Source organism: Patiria miniata, unplaced genomic scaffold, assembly GCF_015706575.1.
Source record: "Patiria miniata isolate m_02_andy unplaced genomic scaffold, ASM1570657v1 HiC_scaffold_26, whole genome shotgun sequence".
In the NCBI taxonomy this organism is placed as follows: Eukaryota; Metazoa; Echinodermata; class Asteroidea; order Valvatida; family Asterinidae; genus Patiria; species Patiria miniata.
The window spans coordinates 2,325,126-2,344,195 of NW_024037065.1; the positions used below are offsets into that span (position 1 = coordinate 2,325,126).

Consider the following 19,070-nt stretch of genomic DNA (forward strand, 5'->3'; position numbering starts at 1 on the left):
AAATAGGCAAGAAAAAAGAGGAAAAGATGATATTTCGTATAATTTGGTACACAGAAAATTAATGAGGAAAAAATGAGGAAAATTACACTAAAAAAAGAAAAGAATCGGCTTAAAAGAGGAAATTTCACTTGCCTGTGTGAAGATAATACAAGTATAGAAATCTACAGCTAAGAATTTAGGTCCGGCTACATGTAGTAATTATAGCTTAACCTATACAGGCATGTGATATAACTACCAATGGGGAAAAAAGAGGAAAAGATATTTCCTATAGATGCTTTTGTACACAGAAAGTGAAGAAAAAGAGGAAAATCAAAACCACTAAAAGAAGAAATCAGCCTAAAAGAGTAAATTTCACAAGCCTGAATTCCAACACAGCTTGTTCATTTCAGATATCATTACCTACATGTACTTAAAAAAAAGAGCTAACTACAGCAATTGGGGAAAAAATAGGGGGAAAAAAGTAATCACAAACTTCTATTAAAGTTATCTACAAACATGTGATTAAGGCACTGCGTTAGTTACCAAACCGCAATTTGGGGTTACGTCTGTCCCGTCAACAGGCTTAGATAAAAGCATCGGTAATGTCTCGACTTTTTCAAGAGACAAGACGCCTCTAAACTTATGTAATTGATAATTTAATAGTTTACTGGCACAGTGACAATCAAAATATAGCTTGTTAAAATATAGGTTATACAAAAAAAATGTATGCAATAGATTATACGTAAACAATGACCTCTTACATATTACACTCTCAAGACTATGCGCGCAGCACATCAGCACATCAAACCTGCCCGACGTTTGTGTTGCCAACTGCAAAGGAGAGAGGCAGAGAACAAGTATGATATGGTACAGCATTGAAACAAATCTAGCATAATATAACACAGAGACAACATTAATAAGGGAATAAATGTGTGTTCGGGAGGTATTATAACAATCTGTTAAAGACCGGTGTGAGTCTGGATGGGTAATTATTACCATCCAGACTCCCACCGGTATTAAACACTGACCGAACAAATATTTATTCCCATTCATAAATACCTTTTCGGTCGAAAACCCCCAAATCTTATCGGTCCAAAAAATAAAAACAAGTCTAAAAGTAGACGTTGCCAACCATTTTGTTCAACAGTTTTACTTCATGTTTTACAAAACACCCCTCTGAATATAATATGGAATGCCCCTCCACAACTCGTTACCTTATAAGGACATCGGCGTGCGCGTCGCGCGTACTGGGCGATGTCGCGCAAAACGCAGCTGGGCTGGTATAGTGTAAATTTCGAACCAAGAAATACTGATTCACTGCAGGTTCTATATTGCGCATGCCTACGTGAAGAATGGGGTCGGTAGAAAAACCGCAAGAAGACTATTTTGCATTATTGGATTATTTTTAAGGACCTTCTATGATATTTTTTTTTGACAGGGCCGGCCTTGTTTTTTTTTATACCCCCCCCCCCCCGGTTCCACGCCTGCGCACATTTACCGACAAAAAAACAGAAACGAATCACAAAAAAGTCCTAAAAAGGCCTACGATCGGAGCACGCAAGTGTATGTATGAACCTACAAGCAGAGTTTGAGGCCCATGGATATCCATGTAAAATCAAAAAAAATCTGTAGCATGTAGGCCTTATCTTACTGTGACTGTGAAAGCAGAAGGCCTAGGCCTATGCCGGCTCTAGCACAGAGTCTACTCAAATGTGTGGCCATAGAATAGGGTAGCCTATCCACCACTAGTACTAGGCTAGCATGATTATATGACTATAGGCATAGCTTAGGCCTAACGTAATAGGCCTACATCATTCATGGCGATTAATTAATTTGAATAGACCTAGCATGCCCAATGTACTGTAGGCCCCGAGTCATGCTAGCATTTGGCTAGTTCAGTTGTGAACACAAAGAGAGGGTAAAATGTTTTAATGGAAATATTTTTCGGCTTGAATGTCAATAGCCTACTCAGCATACATGCATATAGGCTAGCCATGCTTAAATTGTACTTGTAAGTTGTACTTTTTGTAGCTGCTACCAAAGTGCTAGCCTATAGGCCGCCCTAGGCCCTATACCTTGCCTACGTCTACGGTCTAGGGTCTACGTACGTTATGGGGAGTTTTACCATGTGGCCTATATAGTCGTGTTCCCTAACGTGGCGCACTCTGAAGCCTACCCGACTTTCCTCGTGTAGAGTTGCCAAACCTCTTATTATTATCAATGCTTGCGATTTAACCTCTGTGAACAATTTCAGTTTCATAAACTTTAATCAGAAATTCAAATAGGTGGTGTCCGAAAAATGGGCCCAAATTGGCGGAGTGTTCCCTAACGTGGCGCACTTAAATAAATCTCAAAAAAGTCCAAATTAACATTTAAGAATTTCTGTAACCTTGATAAATTCTGACATACCCAGCCAGATGTTTGTCACAAGGCATTTTCAAAGGGTTCACTTTTCACTTGAAAATAAAATTGGAAAATCACGCCAAAATAAATTGTTTGTCTTTGTTACGGGTAAATAAACTCGCGATTTGAACAGGAGTTTTCGAACTTGATGAAATTTTACTTTCTTTGGAATTTCAGTTAAAAGTTTTGCTCTAGATAGGCCCTAGGCGCTGGGGGCCGGCCGCGCCACGTTAGGGTACATCAAGAATCGGCACAGGTAACGCTTTCAAATGCACGCACGTTGTCACACACAAATTGAAGGTAAATACGTAGAAAAAGGACCGCGTAGCTAGCTAGGGGGTCTGACGATTGTTTGTAAGCCCAGGCTAACGACGATGTTAGGCCTAGGCTCTTGCCTAGCCTAGTCCGAGTAACTTGGCCGCACAAATCAACTTTATTAACATTTGGACTGGTTTGGCGATAGTAGCGTCCAAGCGCAAACTTGCATTGAAATCCCTGCGTGTGACACCTCAAAAAAAATTTAAGAAATTAAAAAATAACCTTGATCATTTTCAGCCCCCAAATAGCCATAAAACGACAAGATATGCAGCCTAAGACATGTAAGATATCTGTAGACTCCCCTGATTAAGTGGGTGGTATACTGGTTGACTTACCATCTGGACGGAAAGTGGAATTTGCAGCTATATTCCGACAATTTTCCGACACTTGAAACGGCTGTTTTAAGTACCGTGCGATGGCAGCCCCTGCGCGATGGCAGCCTCGAGGAAACATTCGGTATAATGCAAGCACTCCTTTGCACGCAGCAGCATCATGATTATGCACACGTCACGTGAGCCCCGGGGTCACATGGTCATAACAACAATAGCTGACAATTCAAATACATTTTACGCGAACGCCACGCAGTGAGTACGTGAGAAGAACTTGTCGGAATATAGCTGTAAATTCCACTTTCTGTCCAGATGGTAAGTCACTGGCAGTATTCAACCCACTTAATCAGGGAAGTCTACAGATATCTTTCATGTCTTAGGCGGCATATCTTGTCGTTTTCTGGCTATTTGGGGGCTGAAAATGTTCAAGGTTATTTTAATTTTTTAAATTTTTTTAGGGCGTGTCACACACAGGGATTTCAACGCGAGTTTGCGCCTGGACGCTACTATCGCCAAACCTGTCCAAATGTTAAAAAAGGCGATTTGTGCAGCCAAGTTACTCGGACCATGCCTAGCCTAGGCTAGCCAGGGTAACGTTATACTTGACTACCCGTGAACGTGGTGGTATACCTACACCGCCATGCATATTTAAACAGCTTTCGATCGGCCAGCATACATTACATGGCATAGGCGGGAATAGAATTCTATTTGAGTCCCGAAATTTCTTTGGAATCAATGACAGATCCTACGCAACCCAAAGTTCGCGGATAAGGTTTTGTGATGTCATAAAACTATTAAAAGTGTTCGTTAAATTTCGGGACTCAATCGGAAATTCTATTCCCGCCGATGTTGGCCGATCAAAAGCTGTTCAATGACATGTATGCTTGGCGGTGTATACCGCCACGTTCTCGGGTCTATACTGCCACTTGACTAGGCCTAAGCTGCCTTAAAATGTATACAAAAAACTGTTTCCTAAAATCAAAATGAAATAACCTCCGCACATATTGTACTACAAAGTTTCTGCTGTCAACAAAAAATACAATGCACATTATTAATTACATAAAAAATGACAATTCCTTACCTTGAACTCGGAGCATGGATAGGCGCCCTAGTCGAATCAAGTCTGATCTGTACCGTTGAACACTCGTCGTATACGTACGTTAGTGTACTCGACTCGACTCATCTGCCGACGCGCGACGCGACGTCATCACAGTATGCACAGTACGCGTACGTACGTACGTGTGTACACGGCCTGGCCCGGGCGGCAATAAATGCAGAGTGACCGTTTCTGCACATGCAGATTCGGCGGTAAAATGACATTCGCATTGCATTTAGGGTATGGTTTAAAATTTCCGCATACATGTATTCCCCATGGGGCAATGAACCGGTCATATTTGTCAACTATTATGTCTACAATTTATTTGTAAATCTGATTGTTCCTCATTTCAAATATTGATGCACAGATTTACACAAAATATATACTTGTAAAATAATTTTGTTTGAGCCTACAAACATGAAGGGAGTGTCTGGAAATCTCCTTGGGTACCAGCTACAGGTAAAGCGACCCCCTGAAACTAGAAGAGCAGGCACAAGAACGATTGTGATTGGTTGTGACAGCTTGTGATCTTCATTCTCATTGGCTAATTAGGACGATAGCTCTTCTGGTTCCAGTACCATAGACTTGACCGTTATGTTATATACCCCATAAACATAATTATTTTGAATATTCACGCCCTCTTCAAGTTAAATATTGTAGCGATACTGCCTCGGACGACTGCCCCGGCGAGTAGCGGCGAACGGCCTAGCCTCTACGGTCGGGTACGCAGATCCGTTTCGGCGGAGATTTACCGCCAGGCCCGCAGCAGACTACCAAAGGATCACCCTTACACGCACTCTCGCTCACACAACCCAAGCGGACTAACTAGGGGGACTGGGGAAGGATGGGGACCTGACACCAGATATGTGTTTCGGAAGATTATTTATTCGCCTACCCAGGCGCCTCGTCTACGTGATCTTATAATCAATCACTTCCCTTACAAACTCAGAGATTACTTAATTATCTGGATTATAATGCAGGAATCATTAATTATCTACACTCACACAAAGTATGAGGCTCCCTCCGCTGCGACTATAGGTGATTGGTGATTGGTTAATTGTGGGAGATTAGAACAGTGCAACTTTTCCTGAAACCGCGCACAGGTTCCGGCCACAGCAGAAAGAGGACGAAGCTGAGCGCATGGCCGCTTATACACTGGCGCTAATTGGCTGGTGCCCCAATAAACCTGGGTGTGTGCACGCGCACCCCGCTGGCTACCAGTAAAGAACTAAAGTGCGCCCTCTATAAAATGCATTGCGCTACACAGGCGCCTTCCGAGTTTCGGTCAGTCCCTGACCTCAAAACTGATTACTTAAATAAAAGCAATGCATAATCTCTAAATCAAATTACTTCCAAAAGTCTGCTGCACTTTACAATGATAATCCTAGTGACACCTACATGACTATCGCCTTAGGACATTGGTAGGTGATTCTCCTCAACAAGTTTAAACCTCTTAAACCGTTTTGGCATCCTTATAAACTGAACTTAAAGAACAAGGTTACAACTCTGAGATAAACTTTAACATCTTTATAAATTGAACAAGCTTAAAACTGTTTGATAAACCAATAACAGCATCATAAATCTAACATCTTTAAAACTCTTATATAAACCTTAACGAGAACTTTGAGGCACAAAATTTAGGTGCAAAATGACTTAAGGTTTAACGAGAGGCGCAAATATCTCTTCTATTTGCCCGTCTAAAGTTCAATTTTTAGGTCCAAGTTAGCGAACTCCTGCTAGGAAATTCACATTGAAGACCCGCTCGGTCTGGTCCTTGGTCACCAGCATTCCTTCTTGGTAAACGCTGCGCGTCTCCGTTTCTGTTATCTTGGTGATGTTTCCAATCATGCTCCTCTCGAGCTCCTCGTTAATCATCGGGGGTCCGGCGCCTATGGCACCAGCGTCCTCATTCCTCATCAGCCTGCAGATTCTTGTAGGTTGTTTGTCGTCATCAGCTCCTGAGCTCGCAGTTGGAGCCGGGGGCCTTAAGAATACTACGTCGTAGTGGCGCGCTCGGCGTTCGTGCACGGTTTGGGTTGTGCCAGTTATGACTTTGGTGTGTCCACCTTCAGTGATCCTCACAGAAAGCCCCGACAGCGAATAGCTAACCCGCAACTCCCTAGGTGAATTGCGATCTTCCTGCCCCCCCCCCCCCCCCGTGGAAGACTCATCCGACGACATCGCCTGTTGTTCAGCGCCTTGCTGCCTCATCTCCCTCATCATACTTAGGGGTTTTCCTCCTGCAGGCGTCGGACGTACGTTGCTCACAGGAGCCTCGACTTCGTCAATGTCCCGTGACATTGACATAGGTGACAAAGCTATCTCTGCTGCATCCTCTAGTGGTGATCCTACAAATTGCTCGACCGACTCGATCCCCACCATCGCAGCTACCTCTGGAAGGTTACCGGATGCCTCTCCGCCCACCTTTGATGGCTGTGCCCTCGGCACCCTCGGCACCCTCGCGGCCTCTGCTACCCCACGCGACTCAGGTCCTCCTATACCCTGCCGCTGCGGTGGCCCTGCCGATTTTGGAAGACTTCTCTTCGCATCCGCGCCTTTAGGTAGAGCTTTCTCATCCTCAGGTGCCTTGGACACAGTACAGGGCAAATGCATCACTTCTTCTGTGCTTCTTGGTAGGCTGCTCTTCTGGAGGAGCCTTACTTCCATGCCGCTTGCCTGTGGTCTGAGTCTCCATGCGCCTTGGCTCACCTTCAACTCGACTCCTGTCTCGCCTGTTGTTTCTGTGGGAACACCTACAGCATATGTTCGCCTGCCAGATGTCTCTCCAGACTTCTTTTTTTGCAGCTGCAGACCACACTTTGGACACTCCGTCTTCTCCCCATCAGAATGACTACGAGGTGTACTCTTCTCCTCCATGTTTTTCCCATTTCTCCTTGCTGTCTGTTTCTTGGGCGGCTGTGGCGGCGCCTTCCAAGCCTTGGCCGTGGATTTTAACTTCGCACAGACACTACATTGTCTAACTGTCGACTCCTCTTTGGCCTTAAGCACCCTGCTATTTGATGTGTCCTTCATCTGCGCCTCTCTTATCTCCGTGCAAGTGAGGGTAGGCGAAATGGTCACACTCCTCACTTCACCTACAGGTGTCGTCAGCGTTGACGCTTCTGCCTGTTCATCGCTTTGTGGCTTACGTGACAAGCCGTCTGTGCACTTGATTATCTCTTCGTTTAATTTCAGCTTTAGCGTCCGGAAGTCTAGGGTGCCCTGAGTTTGAAGCAAGAAATCCATTCCTAATATTCCTTGAATTTCACCCGTGTTGCCGAAGACTACATTAGTTGAGCAAGTTGTTCTACCAACATGAATCTCTACCCATGCGCTACCGAGTGTTTCCATCCTACTCCCATCGGCGTTCCTTACTCCTGCGCCTGCGGTCATGAGCCTTGGTCTTTGATCCCTGGAAATGTTGAAATAAAGTTGAGACGACAACACAGTGTGTGTTGCCCCTGTGTTAACAAGAAGTCTAACTTTGACTCCTCTCACAATAGCTTGCACAAATAGGCCATTGCCCGCTGTTTTACTTGCACTTGTTGAGGTTTCTTTGTCGCCTTCGATATTCTCGCCTAAATTCTCTCCGGCGCCTTCTGGCCCTGCTGTTCCGCCAGCTTTCCCACGGGCCTCTGGGGCAGCTGCTGGTCGTTTCCCGACCTTCATTTTCTTCTCTGCGCCGGGTTGTTTGCAACTCCTTGCAAAATGACCTTTTCGTTTGCACTTGTAGCAAACGTCCTCTAGGGTTGGTTTTTCGCCTCTGGTAGGCGACACGCGAACGATCGCACCTCTCTTGAGGCCGGAGGGTGTCAAGTCGCTGGGTCATCTTCTCCAGCCACTCCCTCACCTCGCGCTGATTTTTCTCAGCCGACTCTTTCATCTCCCGCTTGATTTCTTCCAAGGGGTACTGGGCATCGCCCTCTACTACTCGGGCGTACTTGGGCCGCTTGCCAGCCCGCTGTTCCTCTATCTTAAGGAACCCTTCAGTGTTTAGCGCAGCTCTGATAGCCTCGTCTAGTGATGACGGTCTCGCTCGAAAGATCCCTTCTCGGATAGCCTGTTCCTCCACCGCATCAGAGAAGTGCCCCCTGGCTAGATGATCTCGCCCCTCCACTGACAATTCCGGGTAGGCGAGTGAAGCTAACTCCCTTATCGCCTGTCCCAATTCCTGCAGCGTCTCTTTAGGCTTTTGTCGCCTATGCCGCAGCTCCGCTAGGTGGTTTTCCGCAAGCTCTCCCGGTCCAAACCGCTTCTCCAACAGCCCAACCAACTCAGTGTAAGTCACTTGACTACCGCCTGCTGCTAGATTTCCAAACACCTTGACCGCATCACCCTGCAGGCTCGCCGCCAAAAACACTCTCGCCTGGCGATCACCCCAATTGTTCGCCAACTTGCAGGCCTCAAAATGCTGCTTGTAATTTCGCCACGGGGTCTTCCCGCTGAATCTGTCGGGGATGATGTTCGGATGTCTGGTAGGAACATCCACTTCACTTTTCACCCCAACTTCTCCTTTGTTTTCGACCTCCTTTCCTTGAAGGTCAGGGGAGTTTTCGCCCTCCCTCTGGCTTGCGTCTTTCACAGACTGCAACGGAACTCCTGCTTGGGTCCCCGGCTGCCGGCAAACGGTCGAATGACCAGTAGGCGTCAACTCCGTTAGACTGCCCTCCTCGCCGCAGCTTGTCAACTCGTCCACCGTCCGTGACGGGACGCCTGTCGTAGACACAGGTGTAGGCGCTGGTGCAACGGGATTATAGAATCTCGTTCTGGGTTCCGGGGTAGGCCTTGGTGATGGTACTGGTGAAGGGGTGTCTGTGAATGTGAAAAGTTCACGGCTGCCGAACTGGGTCGTCATCGACGTACTGGGCGTCTTATCTGCCCTCCGCTGTGCTGCCTCTGACTTGGCCTCACTTTGGCGAAGCTGCAATCTCAATAGGCGATTCTGCGCCAGCAGCAACTCCTTGATCTCTGTCAGATCGCGGTTCTCGGCAAGGGATTGTTGTAACTCGTCCTCGCCCTTCTGCACGTCCATACGCAGCAACATCAGCTCGTCCTCCAAGGATATCTCGTTGGCGGCCATGTCGGTTAATAGGGGTAGTTGTAGATTGTTGGGGTGATGACTCCTAGCTAGGTGATGTCACAGGCGTAGGTGATTTTTAGCAGTGAAGCAACGGCGCCTATCCAGCACCTGACACCAATTTGTAGCGGTACTGCCTCGGACGACTGCCCCGGCGAGTAGCAGCGAACGGCCTAGCCTCTAAGGTCGGGTACGCAGATCCGTTTCGGCGGAGATTTACCGCCAGGCCCGCAGCAGACTACCAAAGGATCACCCTTACATGCACTCTCGCTCACACAACCCAAGCGGATTAACTAGGGGGACTGGGGAAGGATGGGGACCTGACACCAGATATGTGTTTCGGAAGATTATTTATTCGCCTACACAGGCGCCTCGCCTACGTGATCTTATACTCAATCACTTCCCTTACAAACTCAGAGATTACTTAATTATCTGGATTATAATGCAGGAATCATTAATTAACTACACTCACAAAAAGTGTGAGGCTCCCTCCGCTGCGACTATAGGTGATTGGTTAATTGTGGGAAATTAGAACAGTGCAACTTTTCCTGAGACCGCGCACGGGTTCCGGCCACAGCAGAAAGAGGGCGAAGCTGAGCGCATGGCCGCTTATATAGACTGGCGCTAATTGGCTGGTGCCCCAATAAACCTGGGTGTGTGCACGCGCACCCTGCTGGCTACCAGTAAAGAACTAAAGTGCTCCCTCTATAAAATGCATTGCGCTACAATATCGTCACCGACACCACGAAGTAACACCCATCTACATACCAGTAAAAACTAGCAATCGGAGAAAACGGCATCTAAAGTTGAACGCCTTCTAAAAAACACTTTGCGTCGAAACGACAGAGTATTTTCAGTTGGGTTTCTCGTTGTGGACACTTGATGAATTGAATTTATTAAATCTGCTGTTTTTCACTCGTTTGTGTATTAAATAAACAAGAAATAAGAGAAAAAAGATGAGTGTTAGTTCGTGAAACCGAAAAAGCTGCGAAACTGTAAATTTTCGTTTTCACGAAGTAACACTTCAATGTATTTAACACGAGGAAAGTGCAACTTCAGGTCAGCGCGCGCGCGCTCATACAACTTGTTACAAGAAGAGTGTTACTTCGTGAAAACGTTTTTGCTCACTTATGAGCAGAGTGCGCGCAATGCATTGCAATGGAAAATGGAACTTGAGTGTTACTTCGTGAAAACGAAAATTGTCACTTTTGCGCAAAAGTTGCCATGGATACTTAATTATTAAAGTAAAGCTCTTGAAGCTTTGAAACTTCGTTCAATGGTAGGCCTTGATGAATAATGTTTAAAAATCCAAAAAACTGAAAATCGAAAAAAATTTAACACGGTAGAGTGTTACTTCGTGGTGTCGGTGACGATATGTTTAAAATCTAGACACGTCGTGTTCCGGTTTTGAAACTAAACAGTTAATTAACAGTCATTCGTGCTCCTGATTAATTTTGTGTGCGAGTAATGATTAACATTAGCTGTCTACCCTTTTAGAACATCATTAAACTTTAATTACAGACAAAAAAAATAAACATTGTTAAACACTGCACTCTCAAAACTGTGTTCAGCAATTATACACAATCATCTTATCATTTTTTGAAACATGTTTTGAAGCTTTACATTGTGCGTTCAATTCCTATAAACATCAATGTTCAAATCGATCCGTTCTGACTATAAACATGTTCAGTATTTAAACATGTTTGATAGCAAGAAAGTGTTTAGAAAAATGTTTAATTGCTAGACACTGTTTATGCATTATGCGTTGGTTTAAAAACATGTGTTTAAACCAACGCAACTTTCTCATAACGTAAACATCCAAAGTGTTTAATTTTCAATAATGTTTACATTATGACTTTTGTGTTCAATTCCTAAACATCGATGTTCAATTGTTAAACACTATCCCTCTTACTCTAAACATGTTTAGTATTTAAACATGTGGCAAAGTGAAAGCAGGATCGTTTTTAGAAAAGTGTTTAATTGCTAAACACTGTACGTACATTGTGTGTTTAGACCAACGCCGTATAACGTAAACATACAAGTGTTTAAACGTAAACATCCAAGTGTTTAAAGTTGCGTTTATAACGTAAACATCCAAGTGTTTAACTTTTCAATAGTGTTTAGATTATGTGTTCTTTTCCTAAACATCAATGTTTAATTGTTAAACACTATCCCTCTTATACTCTAGACATGTTTAGTATTTAAACATATCGCAAAGTGAAAGCAGGAAAGTGTTAGAAAAGTGTTTAATTGCTAAACACTGTTTATGCATTGTGTGTTAAGACCAACGCCTATAAACACTTTGCGTTTATAAGGTAAACATCCATGTTTTTAATTTTTCAAAAGTGTTTAGATTATAAACGCGTCATGTGTTCACCGGTTTTACAGTGTACTAGACCCCCGTGTCCATGAAAGCCAATCTTGTAAAAAGACCTCAGTTACAGTTTACAAACAGCAAGAGGCAAAGGACCATTAAAACCAAGGTATGGCTAACTAGAGTCAAATATTGCACCAGGATGCAGGAATTGAATCACTCCTTAATTTTTAGATGAGCATTTCCCAAACCCCCTTAGAAGAGAATTTACCTTCAGTTCACATTTTGTACAGCTGATGAAATGGTTGTTTCCTGTACATCGATATTGTGTCCAGGAGCCAGTAGCGTGACACCACATGGTTAAGCTCTGCGTCCACATCGTACTTTTTCAGTTCTGCATAAACAAAAAATGCATTGATCAGTCCAGGAAATTACCTCTTATCCATGGGCATACTGTAGTGATCTTTACCTTTATAAGTACCCACTGAATATGTAAACAGTCAAATTTCCTCAAAAGGTCATCCGATCACCTTCATGATCAGCTTGATCCAATGCGCGACCCCACTAAATAAACAGTTCATGCATAAGGCTGTGTCAGAATCTGCTGTCTAGAGCTATAGATCTAGGTCTTCGCTCCATTGAAAATACACGGAGACGTGCTGACAATACGACGTAGCCGTAACTCTGGGATCTCATTTCGGACACAGCCTTAGCCAGATAAAAACACAAAAACTACCTCCAAAATCACTAGCCAACCAAACTAGGCCAACAGTTTATTAGACCATCACTTCAAATAACTGTACTCGATGCAGTTGGTATTTTAAGCCCTGCTAGTGGACATTAGGTTGAAGCACCTTGCTGCAATATTCACCCGTGAACTATCATCTTCATTTATTTAAGTAACTGCAGAATCGGTTATTAAAGACCCACCAAGCATTGTTTTTTTCTTAGCAATTGTTTTAGTTTTAGTGTGCGTAAATAAAAATTCATTGAAAGGCCAATAATAAAATGAAAATGTAAATGCCAAGAAAAGGATTGGCAAATCAAAATGAATCTACAATCCGGGACAAAACTTTTGAGACACCTCACCCCAATTCCCCGATCAGTGTTGATATTATTAGCAGATGTGGCACAATATCACTTTAAATAGAGATAGTCTACTGACCTTCATGAAGATCTGGATTGCTCAGGCTAACCAGAAAAAGGGTATCTGTAACTGATGACAGTGCTTCGTTATAGCGCCCTCAAGCGACCAGAAGTTTTACCGCGCTTAAGTTCATCACGCGTTGTGTCTCAGAATTACAGTCATTAAATTCAGTCAAATTTGAAGACACAGAGGCATGGAGGTAATATAAATTGTACCCTTTATGATTGTTTAAATGTTTAATAGAAATATAAGATAAGTTTTAATTCATTGTAAGGCCAAACTTTGCTATAAGAAATGAAACTTGAACACAATAATCGTACATGCATTATAGATCCTGCCCAATGTTTATTGTAGCGATGTACATGTACACATGTGATCCCATATGTTTACAAGTTCAATTGATTAATTATTCGAGTGCTGATCAAGAATTATTTGGCCAATTTCTTTCTATAAATTCTGTGATTGTCTAAGGACAGGATACATGTTGCAATTCGTCGCTGACATATGTTCATTCATATTGTTCATGTTAATCTGCCATACCACATGTGTGTTTACAAGTGTACTGTACATGTAAGTTAAGGTCAGCCTGATAATGTGACTGGTTCAAACTAGGGTTTCTCATTAGGGTTTTCTCATGTACTTAACTGCGGTTCCTTTTGTGTTTTTCAATATAGTTTTCACGGAGTGAGTTATAACATGGAGTGAATTATAACATGGAGTGAGTTATAACATGGAGGATTAATGGAACACCTAAAATTAAACACTTGACACTTCAGTGAAATACATGTACTGTGACTAGTGTGAGTCTACAAGTTACTTGCGATCTGAGATACAGCGACAGTGAAAACTCCTCCACACTATATTTGATGCTCCAACTCCCTGCTGAATATACTTCGACCTCAAGATGACTGAGGAGACAGCAAGGGAGTCAAAGCAAACGGAGAAGGGAATCCAGTGGCATGCGGACGTGAAGCGGAAGGAATTCCGAAGCAGCTTGACATCATGGCGGAGAAATGCGAACAAATTGAGAACTCTGCTTTGCGATGAAGAGGAAACTTCAAATGTCAAGCTACAAAGAGACGCGTCACAACAGGCTATGGACAAAGCCATCGAAATACAAGAAACTCTTGCCAAGTTTCTGTCGACATCGAATCTGCCCGATGACAGCACCGAACAGCTTGAGAATGCTGAAATAGAACATGCCGCTCTAATGAGACTAACCCATGAGCGGATACTTGCGTTGAGAGGAGATATTGCTTCATCAGCTGCTTCCCTCAAATCTAGTTCAGCCGGAAGCAAATGTCAACAGTGGGTGAACTTACCTGCTCATGGTGAAGAACCCCCCGTCGAGAATGACTTTGCAGAGACAGCAAATCAGGAAATGGACTCACCGAATCCAACTCCTGAGAATGAATCCAGCCCTTCACCCCCAAACACCGACCCACTGACCACCCCTACAGAGAACGGACAGTTCACTTCGCCAACTTGCGACATGAAGTCACCGACAGATGACGCAATTAAAACTCTAACAGGGAGCCTGCTGGAGCAGTTGAAAATGAACCGATTGCCCCCACCTGAACCAATCGTCTTCTCCGGTGATCCCATGCAGTACATCACATGGAAACAAGGCTACGACATTCTCATCGAGCACCGTGGTGTACACGTACCCCCAGCCGAACGTTTCTTCTACCTGAAGAAATATCTCAAGGGCGAGGCACTAGACCTGGTGCGTGGCTTCTCCCTTGTCAATGATGAATCCGCATACAAAGAAGCGAAGAGGGCTCTTGACAAACGATACGGTGATCCCTTCATAGTGTCCAATGCATTTCGAGACAAGCTGGACTCGTGGCCGACTGTGGCCCCCAAAGATGCATTCGGACTGAGACGACTATCGGACTTCCTCCGCCAGTGCAAAACAGCCATGGAGAAGAACGGTAACCTCAACCATCTCAATGACGAGAGAGAAAACAGAAAGATTTTGGCCAAACTACCAGATTGGTTGATCGGGAGGTGGGGACGCACCGTTGCCAACTGGAAGGAGAAGAATGGAAGCTACCCACCCTTTCAAACATTTGCCTCCTTTGTAGAAAAGGAAGCTAACATCGCCTGTGATCCTGTAACGTCTGTCCACAGTCTAAGGGAAGAACGGTATGACAGGAAGAGATCACATGCTGGTGCAAGGTCATTTTCAACTAGCGTGTCAACTGATAGACCCCCCAAGCAACAACCTGAGTACAAGGCCCGCCCCCAAACCTGTGTGCTGTGCAAGAAATTGCACAACCTGGACAACTGTGAAGTGTTTGCAGCAAAGACCCTTCAAGATCGAAAGGTCTACATCAAAGAAAGGGGTCTCTGCTTTGGATGTCTTCGACCAGGCCACAGATCAAAGGATTGCCGCAGAAGAAGTGTGTGTGCAGTTTGCATGAAGCGACATCCAACCCTGCTGCATGGTGACAGGTACCAGACCGACCAACCAACCGTGAACTTAGAGAAACCTGAGAACCACACCTCACTAAGCTCACACACTACTAGTGTTTGCCATCTCAACTCAAACAAGGACATTGCGAAAAGTACCATGGTAGTCCCAGTTTGGTTGTCACATCGATCAGCACCTGACGAGAGGATGGTCTATGCTCTCCTCGATACCCAATCAGATACATCGTTCATCCTTGAGTCCACCAAGACTGCGATGGGACTGAAAGGTGTCAAGGTAAACCTCTTCCTCTCTACAATGACCAGCAAAGACGAAAGAATCCCCAGTGAGAGAATAGAAGGACTTGCTGTTCGTGCTCACAACAGCGATAAGAAAATCCCCCTCCCTGCGACCTACTCAAGAAACATCATGCCTGCGAACAGAAGTCACATCCCTAATCCTGATATGGCAAGCTCACATGCACATCTCTCTCGACTACAGGAGCACCTGCTTCCAGTGCAGCCATGTGAGATCGGTCTTCTTATTGGATATGACTGCACGAAAGCCTTGGCCCCACGGGAAGTTATCCCACCAATTGATGACGGGCCTTATGGTCTGAAAACAGACTTGGGATGGAGCATTGTTGGTGTGATGAAGCCTGATGAGTACGAGAGCTGTGTAGATGACAAGATCGGCTTCAGTCATCGTTTGACAGCCTGCGAACTTCCAGCAGACCTGACCCACAACTGCGAAACTACAAAGAGTCAAGTAGTGTTCACCCAAGGTATAACAGCAAAGGAGGAAATAAGCCCCCTTCAAGTTACACGCTTGCTGGAAGCTGACTTCTGTGAAGCAAGGGATGACAACTCATCATTTTCACAGAATGATGTCCGGTTTCTGAGCATTATGAAGGAGACCATCCACCTCACAGAAGATGGCCACTATGAGACAGCATTGCCTTTCAAGAACGGTGAACCCAACCTACCAAACAACAAGTTCATGGCGAGCAAGAGACTTGGACACCTTAGAAGCAAATTTGAACGAGATAGAGAGTACCAGCAGAAGTATTCCAAGCTCATGGACGCACTCATTGCTGACGGGTATGCTGAGCCAGTGCCCAACATCGTTCACCGTGATAGTCCCGCTTGGTACATCCCACATCATGGAGTCCAGCAACCTAACAAGCTGAGAGTTGTTTTTGACTGCAGTGCGCAGTACAAGGACGAATCGCTCAACTCTCACCTGCTTACAGGACCAGATCTGACAAATAAACTGGTAGGAGTGCTCTGCAGATTCAGACAAGAAAATATCGCATTCATGTGTGATGTTAAGGAGATGTTTCACCAGTTCAGGGTCATTGACAACCATAGAGATTACTTGAGGTTCCTTTGGTGGCCGAAGGGAAACTATCATCAACCGCCAGGTGAATTCCGCATGAAGGTACATCTGTTTGGAGCAGGGTCTTCCCCCGGATGTTCCAACTTCGCACTCAAGCAACTAGCCAGAGATCATGTGTCAGAGTTCGGCAGAGAAGTGACGGATTTTATACTTCATGACTTCTATGTTGATGATGGGCTAAGGTCTGTCAAGTCTGAGAAGGAAGCCATTGACATGATATCCGGAACCAGACAACTCTGTAAGAAGGGAGGTCTCCATCTACACAAATTTGTCTCAAATTCGAGGGAGGTACTCAATTCAGTACCGGCTGAGGATCGAGCAAAGGGCATCAGAGAGGTCAATCTCCTTCATGACGATCTTCCAATAGAGAGAGCACTGGGAGTGCAATGGTGCATCGAGTCAGACTCATTCAACTTCAGGATCACGCTTCAAGACAAACCCCTTACCAGAAGAGGCATACTATCCACCGTCATGTCAGTCTACGACCCGCTGGGCTTACTAGCACCTGTCGTGCTGGTTGGCAAAGAAATCCTGCAGGAACTGTGTAGAGAGTCTGCCGGGTGGGACGACCCACTTACAGAGGCGCTGAGGGTGAGATGGGAAAGGTGGAGAAATGACATGGGAAATTTGCAGTCACTGTCCATAAAGAGATGCTACAAACCTGCTGACTTCGGTGAGGTACAGACGGCCCAGCTGCATCACTTCTCGGATGCCAGCACCTGCGGTTACGGCCAGTGTTCCTACTTGAGACTTACCAATTCCGAGGGAAGAGTACACTGCACGTTAGTGATGGGGAAGTCTAGAGTTGCACCACTGAAGCCTGTGACGATACCTCGCCTCGAATTGACTGCCGCCGTAGTCTCCGTCAGAGTCAGCTCATTCCTGAAGAAGGAACTTAATCTCAACTATGAGGAGTTCTTTTGGACAGATAGTAGTGTGGTTTTGGGATACATTGGCAATGATTCAAAGCGTTTCCACGTTTTCGTCGCCAACAGAATCAGGCTGATCAGGGATGTATCCTCTCCTTCACAATGGCGTCATGTTGACACAAAGGATAATCCGGCTGATGCAGCATCCCGGGGCTTGACAGTACGCCAACTCATTGAGACACCGCTGTGGCTTGCCGGACCAGAAATGCTGTGGAGGGAGAAAATTCCAAGGTGCGATGATCAGTCGAGCTTCAAGGTGAGACAAGACGACCCAGAGGTGAAGAAGAGTCAAGCTCTTGCGACCAGTACCAACCATCCTGTCTTCGAGTTGGACCGCTTGAACCGCTTCTCCAACTGGTACCATGCAAAAAGAGCAGTCGCAAATTGTCTGCGCTTCATCTCTCGCCTGAAGAGACGTTGTGTGGTGAAGCATCGTCCACCAGTTGTAAATGCAGCCCCAGTACCACCTGTTGAAAAAACAGTCACGGTTGAAGATCTGCATCAGGCCGAGTTGCTGATACTAAAGCAACTGCAGAAGGAGTCCTTTGCTGATGAGATTTCTATCCTCGAATCCCTGAGAAATGATGGTGAAACCGAAAGACAAACCAGACGCCGTGTGAAGAATGCCAGCCATCTCCAACGCTTGGATCCCTTTCTTGACAAAGAAGGAATGCTGAGAGTGGGAGGCCGCATAAGAAGATCCGACGAGTCCTTTGAAACCAAACACCCAGCGATTCTACCCCAAAGGCATCATCTGACGGAGTTGGTGATCAGCCATTATCACCAGCAGACCGCCCACCAAGGACGAGGGATGACGCTCAACTTGCTGAGAGCAAGCGGCTTTTGGGTAATAGGAGGTAATGGCGCAGTCTCCAGAATTATCAGAGGGTGCATAACCTGCCACAGACTTCGCAGCTCAGCACAGACACAGAAGATGGCAGATCTGCCCCATGATAGGATCACACCAGCACCACCGTTCACTTATTGTGGAATGGACTGTTTCGGGCCGTTTCTGATCAAGGAGGGTAGAAAGGAGATGAAAAGGTACGGCCTTCTTTTCACTTGCATGGCCTCAAGAGCTGTACATATTGAGATTTTGGGTTCATTGAGTACTGACGCCTTCATCAATGGCCTCCGAAGGTTTCTGGCTTTGCGTGGTCCAGTACGCCAACTTCGATCGGACAGAGGAACAAATTTCATTGGAGCAGAAAATGAGTTTGAGAAAGCTTGGGCCAAGGTTGATCACCAGAAGGTTAGAGAATTCCTGTTGAGAGATGGATGCGACTACGTGCAGTTCAACTTCAATTTTCCTTCTGCGAGCCACATGGGCGGGGCATGGGAACGACTTATTCGGTCCACCCGCAGCATCCTACAAACCTTGATGCATCAGTCTGGCCTTCAGCTCGATGATGAGTCTCTGCGTACATTCCTGTATGAGGCAACAGCTATCATCAACAGCAGACCATTGACAGTTGATCCCTTGAGCGACCCCACCAGTCCAGAACCCTTGACCCCCAATCACTTACTAACCATGAAATCAAAGGTTCTTCTTCCCCCTCCAGGAAACTTCCAGCGAGAGGACTTGTATTCGACAAAGCGATGGAGGAGGGTGCAACATCTCATCAATGAGTTCTGGACGCGTTGGAGGAGAGAGTTTCTACAGAGTC

General features: G+C 45.3%; 1 protein-coding gene across 1 annotated transcript; it reads left to right on the forward strand.

Moving 5' to 3' along the window:
• Nucleotides 1-13,567: 13,567 nt before the first annotated feature.
• LOC119733736 lies at nt 13,568-19,032 on the forward strand. Its single transcript, XM_038207114.1, has 2 exons — nt 13,568-18,834; nt 18,966-19,032. Exons 1-2 carry the CDS (start codon nt 13,568-13,570, stop codon nt 19,030-19,032), a joined length of 5,334 nt encoding a protein of 1,777 aa, XP_038063042.1.
• Nucleotides 19,033-19,070: the final 38 nt, after the last annotated feature.

Excerpts from the sequence above, each read along its gene's own strand:
- LOC119733736 (XM_038207114.1), top strand. The coding sequence starts at position 13,568 with ATGACTGAGGAGACAGCAAGGGAGTCAAAGCAAACGGAGAAGGGAATC. Across the intron at positions 18,835-18,965 it reads GAGTCTCTGCGTACATTCCT|GAAACTTCCAGCGAGAGGAC; the intron begins GTATGAGGCAAC and ends TTCCCCCTCCAG.